Consider the following 18,052-nt stretch of genomic DNA (forward strand, 5'->3'; position numbering starts at 1 on the left):
TTAACATTTGACATCTAACTGCTGGCAGACACGCATTAATATATATGAGAACCAACTGTGAAATATTGAACATACTGTATGCTTTAATGCAATCCCAGCTAGAAATGTTTCACGTTCTGGGAATGTGTTCAGTGGGAAGTTTTATTTTAGTTCCCAGGATGTTCTGCTAAAAGGTAGGATAACATTCTCTAAAAACATTCTACAAATGTTTATTGATAACATTGTTAGAACATTATCCTCTAACATTATAATAAAGCTTCCCATCACATTAGATGTGGACTTACATTGCTTAGATGTCAATTTTTGATCGAAACTTTGTTTGATGTCAAGCTCCAGGGTCATTAAATAGCTCCAAATACAGCATTACCTGCTTCATTTATTATAAACCAGATTGATTATTCTGTCATACATTTACACAAGTTCTTATGAAATGAACAGAGGTTTAGATGTTGATGTCTGTTTAAAAGTAATAGTTTGGTTTGATGTCACCATTATGGCTATAAGCATTTGCTTTAGTTGGGCAATTTGACTTTTGTCTCAATGTTTTTCTTTAGCTGCTGTAGTTATGTTTGGTATGGTGAAAGCAGCAAGAGAAAATGCGATCAGATGATGTCAGCTACTTTCTGATGTTAGCACATCCAATGTCCAATGGGAAGCTACCAGATTAAATCTTTATTAGAATGTTAGAGGATAATGTTCTAACAATGTTATCAATAAACGTGTAGAATGTGTTTAGAGAATGTTATCCTACTCTTTAGGAGAATATTCTGGGAACTAAAATAAAACTTGGTTACACTGAAATAACACTGAAAACATTACCAGAACATAATGTTCTCAGAACATTCGTAGAACAAAAAATTGTTAGCTGGGGTGTTTAAAGTGTTGCTGATCAATCACTTGCATCCAAAAGAATGACATAATTTGACAGCACTTTAAAGCTAAATTGTTTCAGTTGACAGCAGGATGTAATATTTTCAACCCAGGCTCATTAGAAATAAGTGCCTCTACATACATTTCTGTAACACCTTACTGCACGTTTCGCGGTAGTTTCAAAGTGAAATGTCCAGATAGTGGCGCTAAAACACGTTCAGTACGTGACCTTGGCACATTTTAATTATGTTGGTACAGGCACGTATTGCTGCATTTTTATTATGCCTCTTGAGGTACATATTGCAGCTGTTCAGAATTCAAATATCCTTGTGTGTCGCTAAAGGTTAATGCTCTGTCTTATTGGAAATGTCCCCTACACCAAACCCAGCCCTAACCCTAACCGATATTGTTAACAAATGCAAAACTGATTAAAAAATGCATTTTGTGGTGCCCCCATGCTAATTTTACTTCCTCATTAAGTTGGCTTGAGAAATCATGCTAGTAACTTGCTAATAATGTTAGAATCATACTAACAACGTTAATTATCTATCTATCTATCTATCTATCTATCTATCTGACAGACTGAATTCAAACTTTAAAACTTCAAACTATTTCAGACTGAAAACCATCCAAACTTAAAACTTTTTAAAACTTCTTAAACTTCGTAAACGTTAAACTTTTTAAACTTTTTAAAACTTTCTGGTCTGGCTTTCTCAAGCCAACTTAAAGTTTGTCTTGACAAACTTTTTTATCTAGTTTAAATTTGAGTTGTTTCATTGCACCGCAGTTTCACTGGGTTCGTGCAACGATGTATCGCATGAGCTACCAAACAAACTGACTGCGTTTGTGTATATGAAGCTGTATATGTGACGATAACATTCAAAAGTATCAATTTTCAAATCGACAGGATGATAAAATTGTTTTAAAACCATAATATAATATTCAGCAGTAGTAATAGTCTGAAAATTAGGCTTTATTAATCAAAACTCTGTGTGCAAATCATACTATGTGTGAAAAGGCCTCTAGCATTCATTTTAACTGGAAACTGCAGTGATTCGTACATATAGGTACGTTGTTCAGGTTTGCAGAAATGTATATAGAGGCGCGTATTTCCAATGAGCCTAAGTTTCATATTTTGAACAAGCTTTGCTTTTAACACTAGATGTACAAATGTCAAAATAACCCGTGCTTTTTAACTACTATAATCCTTTGCAGATTGTTTATACATTTTAGACAATTCACCTTAAAGGGAAAGTTCACCCAAAAATGAAAATTAGCCCATGATTCACTCACCATCCTAGGTGTATCTGACATTCCTTTTTCGGACAAACACAATTCCATTTATATTATACAAACGCCTTGTCGTGAACAGCCTGCTTGGTTGACCAGAAGCTGGAGATTACAGTTTATGAAGTTTTAAAAATCTATATTTTTATTAGACTAACGCATTGTTTTACATCAGAAGGCCTTTATTAAGTAGTTTTATGGTGGATGGATACACTTTTTTTGGGATTCAGAAACAGGGCACCATTTACTGCAGCTATACAGCTTGGAAGAGCAGGACAATTTGATATAACTGCGATTGTGTTTGTCTGAAAGAAGAATGTCAGATATGCCTAGGATAGCCTGAAGGTGAGTAAATCATGAGTTAATTTTAATTCTAGGTGAACTATCCCTTTAATCTTTGCTGTAACAAACAAACTTAAAGAAATGAATGTAGTCTTATTAAATGTTTGTGTATTCTACTGCATAACACAACTTTCTGAACTTATTTCTCCAGGCAAACATGAACATGAAAAAACGTCCAAATAAATTCTTTGAGAAACAACACATGAGCATAAGAGATCTGCAAATGAATGATAAGGTTATAGAAATGCATATGTATCAAAAATATCTTTCAAAAAACATCACAGATTATCCAACTCCCATTGAATTTCACATCACAGAAGTGGCTCATGTCACTAACAAGACAAGACTTCGAATGATTTGGAATTCAGGGGGATTCAGAGCTACTAACCCAGATTCGTTTTTATGGTGGAGCCTGAATATTAATAAAGAGGATATAACAGCAGCTGAGGAGCGTTACATCATGAAACGGTTCCCAGACAGAAGTGAAGCAGAAAGAGCAGCCCAGTCACCATTCCTGAGTACATTCACCACATCGCCAGCATTCAGTGAAACCTCACGCTACGGCAACTTCCGGTTCACGTTTCCTCTGACTGAACTGATGGAAGCCTACAAGAATCAGAAATGCGATGGCCAAGAGCCAGTTCTCAGGGTATTTTGAACCAGACTGTTCAAGCAGGAGATTGAGTATGTTGTTCTTGTTCACAGCCCGCAGTCTGATGAGCAGTTTAGAGATATCCCACTGCTTACATCCACATCCAGCCCAGTTGTTGCTTATGATAGACATCAAATCACCTGGAAAGCCCAAGCCATTTGTGAAACCCACCACTTCCAACTTGAAACCAGTGGAAAAACAGTAGAGATACAAAACAAGCATCCATTTCAGTTTTATGTGTGGGATCACGTTAGCTTTGTCTTTCACACTAAAGGCATGCTTACCTTTCCTAAAAAGAAGCTTAAAGCAAGCCTTAGTTGTCTTGACCTGGATCCAAAGGTAAACCTTTCATGTGGAGAAAACTGCTCTTCCCTTGAAGCAGCTAAGAGCTTCCTTAAAACCCTCGTTGATGATGAAGATGGAGAAGAACATGCATGAACATCTGGGGAGAAAAACATGGATGTGGACTAAAGGTGTGCACATTTTTAAGAACTTTTAGTTCTGTGGATTTTAAGGGTTTTCCCAACCTGTCCAATAACTTCTGTTGAGATGGTAAATAGATAAATAAATAAAGAAAAGGTGAAGGGATTTGTATTGTATTAATATGTGTCACTTATCATTGAAAAGCTGTAAAGAGACTTTAGAAAACTTTGAAACGGTCTTTATATACAGAATAATATACGGGATTCTCTCTGTCATTTTTTCACTGATCTGGTCAATGTGTTAGATTCTCACGCACTTTAAAATAAAGCTTTTATTCTGTATTGTGCTGCCAGTTACCCAGCATTACTTGCGACTTCTGCCTGTGTAATGTATTGATAGTAGTGTCAGTAAAGCCTATTTTATATGCTGTCTTCTGTCAGTAGTAGCACAAGAAGAGCAAATAAAATGGCTATTGATACAGTTAATAAAAATAAATACAATGTAATTGTTACCATTGTTGTGTTTTCTGTGCTGAATTTTGAAGTCTGTGAGAGACTTAAGTTTTGTTGATTGCAAGATATTGCCCCAATTAATCTACTACTACTATATCAGCTTAATTAAAAGCTTTACAAAGTGCTTATTAAAAGCAATAAAATCATAAAAACTCATTAATCAACACGAAAAGTGCACAAGGTAATTATTTAATAAAAAGTTAAATCACCTTAAAAATATATATATATATATATATATATATTTCTTCTCTTTGAAACCAAATAACTGTGACTTCCAAGTGCCCAACCAAAGGGATCACTAACCACTATAATGGTGGGTTCAAACAAACAAACACAAAAAAAACAACGCCCTGGAGGCTCGTGCAGGGCAGACACAGGAGGGATAGGAGGTACGTCTCCAGGGCGGGTCAGGGAGCTCGGGAAGCCACGGCCGAGCACACAGTCCATGTGGCCAAGGAGGATCAGGGGGTTTGGGAAGCCACGGCCGAGTATACAGTTCAGGCGGCCATGGTGGGTCAGGGGGGTAGCCAATGTCCTTGACAATGTCCTTACTACCTTTCTAGGCCTTGAATGTTGCATTGCTGTCTATGCAGGGTCAGAAAAATCTTGGATTTCATCAAAACTATCTTAAATTGTGTTCTAAAGATGAATTAAGGTCTTATGGGTTTAGAATGACATAAAGGTGATTAATTAATGACAGATTTTTTTTTATTTAGCTATCCTAGTGCTATCCCCCAGCTTTTCAAATCTGCAGAAATCCTTAAAGAATGTCTCAATATGCACTTAAAAACAGACTTTCACTGTTAGTTTTACTAGATCATGCTTGTCCATGATACATAACACATGTGTATAATCAAATTAACTTAATTTATCATTTGTTTCAAAGAAATTTAGTGTCTTGTCAGCTTTGTTATTCTGTCATTGTAACATTGGTGAATGAATGCAGAAATTGATAAACACAATGCACTCTCTTTGTGCCTTCAATGACCAGCTGAATGCCAACATTCATGTCCGAACTATAATTTAGTTCTTTAGTCTTAAGAAATGCAGAAATGAGCCTAATTAGAAAGATGAAAAATAATGACATTGTCACTGAAGACCTAAGCATGATTTGCTTCTAAATATTACGCAGATATCTATTCTTTGGAGAAGATCAAGATCCAAAAATACTTAGAAAAAATCTTAAGAAAGTAAAATTGAATGTTCTCAAAAGATGAACAAAGATCCTTAACTACATCACTCAGGGTGTCATTATCTTAATTCCTAAACGTCATCACCTTGCATATTCTGTTGTATGAAATAGGTATGACAAAGTGAGAAGTCTGAGAAGCAGCTGAGGCTCTTTGTGTGGTTGTGTCCTGGAGAATTAAGCTCCAATTTGTTCCAGTATACCTACCTAGAAGATTCAAGACCTTGATTACTTTAATTCAGGTGTGTTTAATTAGGGATGGAGATAAACTCTGCAGGACAATGGCCTCCAGGACCAGGACTGAACACACCTGCTTTACACACTAAAATTGTAATTTAAAACACAATCACCAAAACCTGAAACTTAAACTGGGTACACACCTCAAGATAATCAGGCTGATTTTGGGCTGACTTCTCCCCTTCCGACAATCCTAGATAATGTCCAATTATTTTGGTGGTTCTAAGATTATCTTATCAGATTTTCCAGTCATGTAATGTGTGTTAATAGTGACTGAATCTGCTCGGAAGAACGTCGGAGGCGCTATCGCGTTAACGTCAAATATTTGGATTGGAAATTCTGATGTGTGGGGGGAACCCGAGGACAAATGTGTAGATTATCACATCCCTGGTGAAAAAAACAGCATATGCTGGTTAGGTATGTTTTGGTGCTGGTTTAAGATGGACTTTGCTGGTTTATGCTGGTCTTTGACCAGGAACATGACCAGCATAAACCAGCTAAGTACCAGCTTAAACCAGCATCAAAACATACCTGACCAGCATATGCTGTTTTTTTCACCAGGGATGAAACGAAAGAATATCCAATCAGAAAGCGAGCTGACTAAAGAAGTAAGCATAAGTCATGGTACAGCACAAAAGGATTTGGAGAAGCAGACACCCATTCATTCAACAGTTGACTGGAGTGACAGGCAAATGAAGCCTCGTGAAACACAGAGACTTTCCTCTGACTGTTTCGGGAAAAGATTCAAAGCTTCGAGAGTGTCGAAAACAGCGCGATCTGGTGGTTAGTAAAAAATAAAGCAGCCAAAAGCCTGTGAAGCTCCGTCGGAAGAAGCATTTACCACAATTTCCATAGATTGATCCATGTTATATGCACAAATAAAAGCCTAACCATGTGTTTGTTTAATTTCTGACTCTGATAAATTCATTTACCCATTGAACAGTGCCATTAAATGCCAGTACGAATATCAGTATGATGTAATAGAAGAATAGTGTACACATATATTAATTGCATATGGCAAATATGTAATTATCCTGAAATAATTTGTATTCTTCATATTACTTGTATGTAAAATGTAATTATTAAATATGTCCCAATGAAAATGTACTCCAAAGTAAGATCTGGAGGCTGAACATTACAGCACACAGTGAATCGCGCACATGACTGGACAGAAAGTGAGGCTTCTACGAAAGGGATTTCTACGTTAACAAGCCTTGAATCGAGGCTTCATCTGGCATGCCCTTTAACACAAGCTCTGATGTCTCAGTTCAAATGTCATTTCACTAGTTGACAGTCATTCAAGATTTAGCGATCCAGACTTGCTAATGATGTGGGAACACAACTTTGAACAGCATATGTTGTCCTTAAGAGCCATAATGACATCTCTCATAAAGGTGTGCAACTTTACAAAGTAAACAATGGTCCAAAAAACACTAATTAGCACACAAAATACCACTGGTATACTAAGTCCGCCGCCTCACCGAAAGTGAAGTTGTACCCACGTACCCCCCCCGAATATGAATTGTGAATATAAATTTTTCATGTAAAAAAAAAAAAGAAGATTTATCATGTAGATGTGACTGTGCTAAAATCATTAACAGATTTATATTTTAACAAATAATATTTTGCTGGTTAAATCCTATGTATAATTTTGAATAATTCTTCCTCATCCATTTTTGTAATTACAATAAATATTGATTAGGTATTAACCAAACCTTTTTTCAAACAATACTGTCTGTCAGTTGATTCCAATATGAATAAACATAAGGCAAAGATAAATTGTCTCTTTGAAATAAAGCTCTTATAGAACTGTTGTGTGATGTTTATTCTCAAATCTGTGAGATTTTGCGAGATTTCGCATGATCACAGTCGGGACTCTGGTTGAAAATCTGTTGGTGTGTGGTGTGCTGTCTTTGGCACATCATGCCACACCACACACTATAAGAGCAAAACGGTTAATCTAGGATTTTTTTGTCATTATGTTTGTGGTCTGTCACATTTTGAAGATCTTGATTTGTAAAAATTTGTAAGATTTGTAAAAAAATTAGGGTGATCCCAGTATTATGTTTCAAATCTCTAAACAAAGTCTGCAAAATTGCAAGCCCAGTATTGTTGCTTTAAACTGTTTTTAATTCTATATTAACTTTTGCAAACACACACAATTTTCTATATTAAGCACGAATCTCAAATTCTCTAAATTCAATTACAATGCCAAGCTCTTTATAGGCTACAACTTATTAGCACCCAGTTCTCACAGGTTACTGTAGATCAGGAATAGGCAACATCGCTCCTGGAGTGCTGATGTCCTGCAGAGTTTTGTTCCAACCCTGAAAAAAAACCCTCACCTGCCTGTAGCCCTGGTAATCCTGACGACCTTGATTAGCTTGGAAGCTAATTTGATTATAATTGGAAGTAAACTCTGCAGGTCATCAGAACTGCCTAACTCTGCTGTAGATGCTGAATTATTCACTAGAAAAAGACACAGATGAGCTTTCCTGCTTTGGAGGAAAACATAAATCAGTGATAAAGCAAGAGCTATAGGTTAATGAAAGTAAGAGAAAAATGAGGAAAGACTGTCTCAGATTAAATCAGAGTCTGACAAAACATTATTCCTGCCCTGGTGTTACATGTGCGTGTAGTCTGAACGGTGAATTTTTTTCTTTTGTAATGATTTGTCCGCCCTCTAGGGGTCAGAAATGTGTTGTTACCTGTTTCTGTGTCTAATTATGAGCAGATTACTAACATGTGTGGACCATGCGAGCATGGATTGCCTTGTTGCCATATCTGAGTAGTGGGATTTTTGTGTGGGTGCAGTTGTGCTTCCCTTCATTTTTCTTTTTTTCTGACTAAGTTCTCCCACTTTTTATGTTATGTTTATTGTCTTCAAATAAATTCTCCTGTTAGACCAAGCCTTTTGTGCCAAACCTCTTTTGTGTTATGGCTGTGATGGGAACACTTGGTGAATGTCTATTAACATGGGATTTGTCTCACCATTGTCATACCATTTTGTCTCATGGTATCATAACTTCAGTCATTTAATGCTATAGAACCGGTACTAATAAAATGTATCTAAACATCAGAACTACTGTACATGTGTTCATCTGGTGTCTCATATCAGTCCAGCAGCCCTATTATCTGAAGAACTCTGTTCAAAAGAACCATCATAGTGACCTCTGCTTAAAGGGCCAAATAGACATGCTAGTAAAAGACATGCTAGACCCAGCTTTTCACCAGTTTCATAATGCTAGAAGATGTCTACTGTAAACCAGAATAAAATGTAGTAAATGTAAAATGCAAATCATCAAAGATGCTGAAAAGATTCAAAAAGATTGCTTTCAAATGGACTAAATCCACTCTTAGCAATATGGGCACTATCTTCTTTAATACATTAGCTGTTGGCCCTGTCAAATAAAACAAAAAACGGTTAGAGAAAAGTGTACTGGTACAACAGCAGTACTCACTCTCTCAAGAAACTCATAATTTTGAGCACTAATTGAAAAAAAGTAACTTTTTTAAAACTATTAGTGCATCTTCAATGAACAAACTACAGGTAGTCCAAAATGCAGCTGCTACAGTCCTTACCAGGTCAAGAAAATATGATCATATTACCCCAGTTTTATAATCTCTGCACTGTGCTACCTATTAAGTTCCATATCAATGACAAAATATTCCTACTTACTTATAAGGCCGTAAATGGTTTAGCTCCTGTGTACCTATAGTCTTCTATCACACTACAATCCATCACGGTCCCTAAGGTTGCAAAACTCCTCGGTAGTACTTAGGGTAGCAAAGTCCACAAAAGGAGGTAGAGCTTTTTTGGGTCATACTTTATATTAGGTGGCATTAACCACTATGTACTTACATCAAAAAATAAGTACAATGTACTTATTGTGTTCATATTGTATTGCAAAACACTTTTGCTTCTATTAAGGTGGGATACGGGTAAGGTTAGGGACAGGTTTGGTGGTATGGGTAGGTTTAAGGGTGGGTTAAGGCGTAAGGAATGGATAAACAGTGTAATTATAAATGTAATTACAGAAATTAATTACAGATGTAATTACATATATATATATTTTTTTTTTTTTTAAAAATTATAAGTACAATGTAAAAACGTTTATGTACACAATAAGTGCACCAAATTATTAATTTAAATGTAAGTACATAGTAGTTAAGGCCACCTAATATAATTGCATTTGGCTCCCAAACTCAGGAATAGCCTTCCTGATAATGTTTAGGGTTCAGACACACTCACTCTGTTTAAATCTAGATTAAAGACACTCTTTAGCCAAGCATTCACATAATGTATCTCATAACCTTGTACTTCAGTTATATCTTATCAAATGTACATTATCATTCTTTTGTTTTGGTTCAACACATCATTTTGTGCTTGGTTGGAACAGTAGCTACGCTAATCTCTGTTTCTACCACGGGATGGGCATCCTGAGGTAATGCTTCGGTTACAAATGTACCCTTACTATGTACTAATGTACTAACGTTCGGTTACTAAAGCCATTGCTTTCGTTGCGTGCAACTCCTTGAAAGCGGCGTGATCCTGGCAAGTCTTGTCCATGCTGCGAAGAAGTTTGTCTTGAAACACCTGTAGTATCGCCATTGTATGCAGCTCTGAGCCGGCTTGATCGCTCGCCACATCGTTCGCTCGCCACATAAGCCCTGCATTGTAGTCCTGCAGGGCTTGGATGGATGCACTGCATGGGCTTTTAAACCGAGGACAGATGATAGGCACAGGTGAGCAGCGACCACCTCTTCCAGAGGTGGGAGCTTGCTGTAGCCTCTGTCTTTAGTGCCGTCAACAGTGGTGAGAGTGGCTGAAGTGGAGGAACCAACACAGGCCGAATAGGGGACGTGCCACATCATGGTGAGCTCTTCATGAACTGTAGGCAAGGAATGGAGAGGGTCATTGACGAGAGGATTGCTTAAGACGTCCCTTTAGGTATCACTCGTCAAGAAGGCCTTTGTGTAGCTCCTCTGGAGCTGACCACTCTAAGCCAAGATCCTTCACTGGCTTTGAGAGCACGCGGATCAGCTTGCTATCTGTGCTTGGCCGTGCTGACTGGGAAGGAGGGAGGGCTTCGGGCTCTTCGCTGGAACAAAACCACTTCTCAGCATCTGACACTGTCAGGGACATTAAGTCGTCGATGGCAATCTCCTCCTTGGAAGTGGCGAAGGAAATCAAGCCACTTACAAATGACGAAGGATGCTGTCCAGACAGGCGACAAACTTGCTGTGCCCGCCTGCATCATGCAAAGGTTTCCTGCATGAGCCACACTCACTGCGTGGCATTTGCAACAATGGCGCCCTGGAAATTTGCTCAGAAAAATGCTCTTTTACCAGCCTGATGGTCGCAAGGAGAAGGCGTCTACTTCTTCCTCTTGCAGGAGCTCTTCGACAGAGCCATGCAGAGCTGAGCTTCTTTTCTCTTATTCTGCCATGCGGGAGAGCCAGGTCTGATTCCTGGCCAATGTAGCAACTGCACTCTTTGGGGGCAGCTGTGGCCTAATGGTTAGGGAGTCGGGCTTGTAACCGAAAGGTCCGGCAGGGATTAAATAACCAGTGCTCTCAATACCATGACCATGGTCGGTGCCTTGCTCAGTGAGTCCCTTGAGCAAGGCACCGAACCCCCTGGGTGCCGCAGCGATAGCAATATCGCTGCCCACTGCTCCGGGTGCGTGTTTGGTCACTACTCACTACTGTGTGTGTGCACTTGGATGGGTTAAATGCAGAGCACAAATTCTGAATATGGGTCACCATACTTGGCCACACGTCACATCCTTTCCTTTCTTTTTCTTCAGCTTCTTGCTGAATCAGCGATGAGATGTTCTTGTCGCTAAAGCCGACTTATATAGAGGTTGGCTCCATCCCTTCTAGCAGGCTACAGCACCACTGGTTTGTACAGCTAATCAGGTTTCAGTAACAGTGTAAACAGGAGTTTCCCCATTCTGCGTTCTACGCAACAGGAGGGATCGTTTGATAGGAAACTAGGAACACCTGAGAAGAGATGATGCCAACTCCTCAGAGGACCTCAGATGTTGCCAACCTTGAACCAACATACAAAACTACCAAATTTTGCTATAAGTTTGAAGGTTTAAGTAATAATAGTGTTCACTGTTTGTTAGAATACATGTCATTAACTTACCGCATAGTTTTTACTGTACATTTCTGCCATAGTCACCACTGACAAGGTACTCATGCATATGTAGAATAAACTTTAATCTTCTGTAAGCTGCTTTGTAATGATTTGTATTGTGAAAAGCGATATACAAATAAATGTGAATTAAATTGAATTGAATTTACATTCGAATAAGAAAGACAATGACCAGAAAAAGATGATAAAACTGAGATGCTTAAGTTTTCAGATCTTCACTATAGAATACTGATCCAAATGATTAGTAATTCTTTTAGAAGGATGTAGTAACGCTTGAGTCATTACTATCCAAAACCTTACATATACCTACAATGATTTCAGAAATTATTAGAGAATTATCATGTTATTCACTTTAGAATACTGACTCAAAAAAACAGACATTTCTTCTGATGGATTAGGTAATAGTCGAGTCATTACTAGTGGGCTACATGATCTTCACTTTAGAATTAATTATACATTTTGCATTATTCACATTAATTCTGAACCTGTATAGAGTAGTTCTCTGGGAGATGATTAGTTTTCTTAGTTTCTTGTTAGTTACTAGTAGTTACTAAAGTGTTAATAGTGCATTAGTCATTTCTTCCTGTGTACCTATTCATTAATCATGGAACAGTATTCTAAAGTGTTACTGGAAATGATACACCCACATGGCTCTGCTCAATGATGGTGCCATGATCAGCTGTGATCTGAGTCTCAGGTCGATGGCATAACTCCCAGAAAGGCACACGCAGGCCTGTTGTACACACCCCAGTTTCCTGACTCCACCTCCATGTCAAAACAATGCCAGAAAGTGAAACACACAGAAACCTGAAGCGCAAAGGGAAAAAATGGCAAGCTCACTTGACTGGAAGTCAAAGTAAAAGAGTGTTGCAAATAAATTATGTGTTGCAAAATCATTGCTTTGCTTAGTTTCATTTATATTTTGCAATTTTTTATTTTTAGATTGCAAAAAGCACTTTTATTTTTTCTCAATACTTCCATTTTCATTTGCAAACTTAAAGTATGTGGCATCGAATTGGCTCCATACACTCAAAAAAGTCAACTAGTCACTTACTTGATTCAAATATGTCTGATTAACAAGAATAAAACAAATTTACTTATGTTAAGTGATTCATTCTTGTTATTTGAAACTAAATTAAGAAATAATCAAATGAATTAGATAAGAACTTGTTGATTCAATGAGACTGAGGCACTTCAGATCAACGACTCTCTCTGGTGAGTCACTGCACATGCTCAGAACTGGGGCGGAAACACGGGTACATTTCAGCCACACTACAGAGTGTTCAAGTAGCATTGACACAGTGTTGGAGTTAAGGAGATCATTATGTCATGATTGACCAATAATGATGAACACCTGTTGTTTACAAGCAGAATCACAGAAGGAAAGAGAAACACAAGAATCAGACACAGCCAAAGATCATATGAACTTAAATAAATGAAGACATTAAATCTCTGATTAAACAACTCCACAAAAAACATTACAGTTTGACTTGATTTCAGTCATATATCCACAAATATTATTTGAGAACATCTAAACAGAGGTTTTTTTAAAAAAAAAAAAGTTATTTGACCTCACCATCATTGCGATCAGGGTTTACTTTAGTTATACTCTTGACCTTTCATTTTTTTATTTTTATTTTTTTGGCTGCTGTAATTATGTGTATGAAGCACAACTATAACAGCAAATAAAAACAAGCCAAAAAAAGAAGTCTGATTTGGTTTTTCTGGTTGTTGTTTTTTTTTATTATTATTGGGTGTGTAATCATTATTATCCAGTGGCCTGATGCACTGATGTCATGTAGTGGTTAATCTATTAGTTTAATGTTTGCAACAGGCATATGAACTATTATGGATGTTTATCTTATACACTAAACCTTGAAATCTACAGCATCAGTTTGACACACACAGACATCAAGAATCAGCATTTGAATCTCAACAATGGTGACATTCAACAGCTGCATGCTGGGTAACAGCAGATTATAAAACTCACCCATGACTCCCAGCATGCAGCTGTTGAATGTCACCATTGTTGAGATTCATATGCTGATTCTTGATGTCTGTGTGTGTCAAAGTGATACCATAGATTTCAAGGTTTAGTGTATAAGATATACCTCCATAATAGTTCATATGACTGTTATAAACATTATGAAAATAGACTAACCACTGGATGTTAATGATTTCACAACCAATAAAAATTAACTAAAAACACCTAATCAGACTTCTTTTTGGCTTTTCACTTTGCTGCAATAGATGTGCTTCATACACATAATTACAACAGCCAAAAAATATCAAAAGTCAAGAGTCCAACTAAAGTAAACCCTGATCGCCATGATGGTGAGGTCAATTAAAAATTTTAAAATAAATAAATAAATAAAATAAATAAAATTCTCAAATAATATTTGTGGATATATGACAGAAATCAAGTCAAACTGTAATGTTGTTTGTGGAGTTGTTTAATCAGAGATTTAATGTCTTCATTTATTTAAGTTCATTTTATCTTCGGCTGTGTCTGATTCTTGTGTTTCTCTTTCCTTCTGTGATTCTGCTTGTAAACAACAGGTGTTCATCATTATTGGTCAATCATGACATAATGATCTCCTTAACTCCAACACTGTGTCAATGCTACTTGAACACTCTGTAGTGTGGCTGAAATGTACCCGTGTTTCCGCCCCAGTTCTGAGCATGTGCAGTGACTCACCAGAGAGAGTCGTTGATCTGAAGTGCCTCAGTCTCATTGAATCAACAAGTTCTTATCTAATTCATTTGATTATTTCTTAATTTAGTTTCAAATAACAAGAATGAATCACTTAACATAAGTAAATTTGTTTTATTCTTGTTAATCAGACATATTTGAATCAAGTAAGTGGCTAGTTGACTTTTTTGAGTGTAGGACCCCTATAATAAAAATCCTAACAAATAGTTTCAGCATGTTACACTCAAACCCCTAACTACAGTGAAATGGCAATTAACACACTGAATTAAGCAGGAAATTTTGAAGTAGACTTTTTTGAAGATTGAAATGGTTTGGCAAAATATGCTTCAATAAACTTAGATTTTTTTCACAGCGTAAGATTTAATGAACTTCTCTAACCTTCAAGAATGGCTGCAGCCTGAAGTTTAGCCAGTAGATTGATCTTCTCACTCTCTTCAGAGGAGGAAACACTCACAGCGCTGGTAGAGGTGCAACCTCTGTTGGTCTTCACATCCGAGGGTCTGCTTTCTGCAGATGAAGAAGTACCTTCAGAGCTGGAAGAGGTGCTTGAGTCTCCATGTACATCTGTGAAGAAACCGCAATACTGTCTCCATATGTGACCCTGGGCCACAAAACCAAATTGATGTAAGGTTTGTTAGGATAGCACAATATTTGGCTGACATACAACTATTTGAAAATCTGGAATCTGAGGGTGCACAAAAATAATATTGAGAAAATCACCTTTAAATCTGTCCAGCATGATCTGGAACATGATCTTTAGTTAATATCGTAATGATTTTTGTCAGAAAACTCCGGGTTGACCCATACAATGTATTTTTGGCTATTGCTGCAAATATACCCGTGCTACCTAAGACTGGTTTTGTGGTCCAGGGTCACATATGAACAGTATGAAAGATGGCCAGCCGCTTACTTTAAACCTGACACAAAGACAGCACCAACCTCTGATGGCTTCCATTTCCAGGGCTGCAGTCCGCAGATCTGAGGGTCTTTTGTCTGTGGATGTGGAAGTGGAGCTCTGCTCTCCAGCTATGCCTGTAAAGAGGTAATAATACACTTTTATATTGTGCCTACTAGAAATTTAATGTACACTAGAAAAGAAGAATGGGTGTTAAGTATGTAAAAGCTTCAAAACTTCTCCTAAGCTCATATTGCGTCTTTCTTGGGTCACAGCCAGCAGATCAAATTTTGGATAAGAGTATCCGCTGATTCCAAGTAAAGAGGATGCATGGTGGATGACTCATCTAGCTCAGAAGATGACACACATGGCAGAATCACTGACGGTATTCTGTGAAAGGCCTGACGCAGAGATGGAAATTTGTGTTTCCAAGAGGAAGAGGAGGAAGATTTAGTACTATCAGCAGGTGTAGCACCTAAGACCACCACATATGGAGAAGATGACGCAAACCTCTTCTCCTTCTTCCTCTTTTCCTTTTTGACTTTATCTACTGTCTCACAATGGACGTTGCTAACTATTTTTCTAAGATGAGATACCTTACTTCTTACTCCTGATCACACAGTACACCTGCATGCAGTTTCCTGTGGGCTTTTACAGCTGTTGCTCTATTGCATCAGAATAAAGCTACATAAAATGCACATTAATCTTAATTATCTGCTAGTAATATGTTTTAGCAGGATGATAGGCTGCCCCTTATAAAAAATTAACCATTGTTTTATTACAGAAATTACTATGGTTAAACCATGGTAACCACAAATGAACCATGGTTTAATAAATAACCATGGTATTTGTAGTAAAACTGTTTATACAAAAAAAAAAAAATTCATGGTTACTACACATTTACTAGAATAAAACTATGATTAATTTTCATGAAGGATCAGCACTCTGTAGTTTTAATTGTTGGCAATACAAATAATTCAACGCAATATAATGAATACTGAGATATGAACAAATACATTTTCCTCAAAAGTCTGTGTTTAATGAGTACGATTTTCTAAAAAATGGTGTATGGAGAATCAAACTGGTTCAGTCCAGCACGTGTTCATCTTCAAATATTACTAACAATATAAAAAACTCATTCCTATGTTTACTTTACTAAAAAAGACACGACCAGAAGGGGGCGTTTTTAAAGTTGTTAATGATGCTGGTACTTTAGAGGCCTTAGAAATGTATGTAGCCTCTCAAATATGAAAATGACAATGAAAATCGTTTGCCAAACATGGATTGGCCCTCACTGAACAACTACTATTCTCCTTTAGAGCTCCGCGATGAAATAAATATATTTGTCCGGTGAAATAGACAACGTCACAAAATATCTGCCAAAACACAAAACGTTTCATTTAAAGTTTTGAAAGCAATCCACCAAAAAAAAAAAGTAAATAATAAAAAAAAGATGCAATTGACATCACTTGGCCGCGACGCAGAGGACACGCATCCTGCTGCCACGTCTGAACAGACACTGTTGGCAGGTAACCAAATGACTGACAGCCGTTTCAGCCAATCAGCGTGGTCCAGATCAAGGCGTGCTCTGTTTTCTCGCCCAATAAAATACGCTGTGGGCGGGTTTTGAATGACAGCGATTCAGAACGAGGAACTAAACAGCTCTTGGCAACAGCACCGGAGACATGTGTGGTGAGTAAGGCAATGAAAACTACCTTTTTATTCCACATATACACTTATAATACACGTTCCGTTTACTTAAATTACACGCGTCATAGAATAAAGGCACGCGGACTGAAGTAGTGAAATAGAAAAGCCGTTGGAGGGAAAATCCACTAGCATTTAGCATAGGACAGAGGCTGTGTGTTAAAACCTACAGTGGTCAGTCGCCTACCTAGACAGCATTTTGGGCATCAAATCGAATCTATGATGATAAAAAACGTTTTGTAAAAAGACACGACCCACATATAATATATATAATAACAGTTTTATGTATTCAGGTTGTTGTACGATTCATGTTACTTTTTATTTTGTGTTCAAACCATCCAGATTATCCATCGCTCGAAATCTTTATGAGCTTTAAATAAAGCACACCTTGTAATCTTGTTAGGTAGGATAAATATTGGTTACCATAGTGTAACATAGTACCATAATTCATTAAACGTAAAAAATTCCATTATTTAAAGATGATCACATCACTTTTTCCAGTGGAACAAGTCACAGAACTCTATTTAAATGTGGCCACACCTCTGTTTGGTGTTTGGTTTGGTTGTAAATACCACAGACCGACTGCTTATGTCAATGCTAAAGAGAAACACACAATATGTTAAGTTACAGATAAATACTTTAAAAACTGTATGGAGAAGGGCTCAGATATCCATTTTCATTGGTAGAGGCAAGGTAGTGATACGGAGAGATGGAATGACCATCTGGAAGTTCTTTTCCCAGGGTTTTTTTTCTTCTCCTGATAAGCCAAATCTATATGACCTCTTCTTAAGATAAACCAGACTTTCAGAAGTAGCAGACACAACCTTGAGGAAAGGCAGGGATTGTTCTTTTTGGCCGTCACAAAGTTATCTACAGACAAGTGTTGAATTAGATTTGTTCTTATAGGGTCAGAAATAGAACACAGCATTTCCTTGCTCTTTTTTTTTTTGGAGAAAGAAGCGTTCAGTGTATTATGTAGACATACTCTACATGATACAAGGGTCCTCTTCATATAATTTACATAGTGCATAGATGCTTTATATACAGAAGTGTTAAATGTAC

General features: G+C 37.3%; 1 protein-coding gene across 1 annotated transcript in view; it reads left to right on the top strand.

Annotated features, from left to right (window-relative positions):
• Positions 1 to 16,917: 16,917 nt before the first annotated feature.
• The window catches only part of gfpt1 (glutamine--fructose-6-phosphate transaminase 1), a 34,162-nt gene continuing 33,027 nt past the window's right edge, over positions 16,918 to 18,052 (top strand). The window contains exon 1 of the mRNA XM_051117553.1: positions 16,918 to 16,975. Coding sequence (XP_050973510.1) covers positions 16,969 to 16,975 — 7 coding nt within the window. The 5' untranslated portion in view covers positions 16,918 to 16,968. The remainder of the gene's footprint in view (positions 16,976 to 18,052) is intronic.

Source organism: Labeo rohita, chromosome 8 (assembly GCF_022985175.1).
Source record: "Labeo rohita strain BAU-BD-2019 chromosome 8, IGBB_LRoh.1.0, whole genome shotgun sequence".
Lineage (NCBI taxonomy): Eukaryota > Metazoa > Chordata > Actinopteri > Cypriniformes > Cyprinidae > Labeo > Labeo rohita.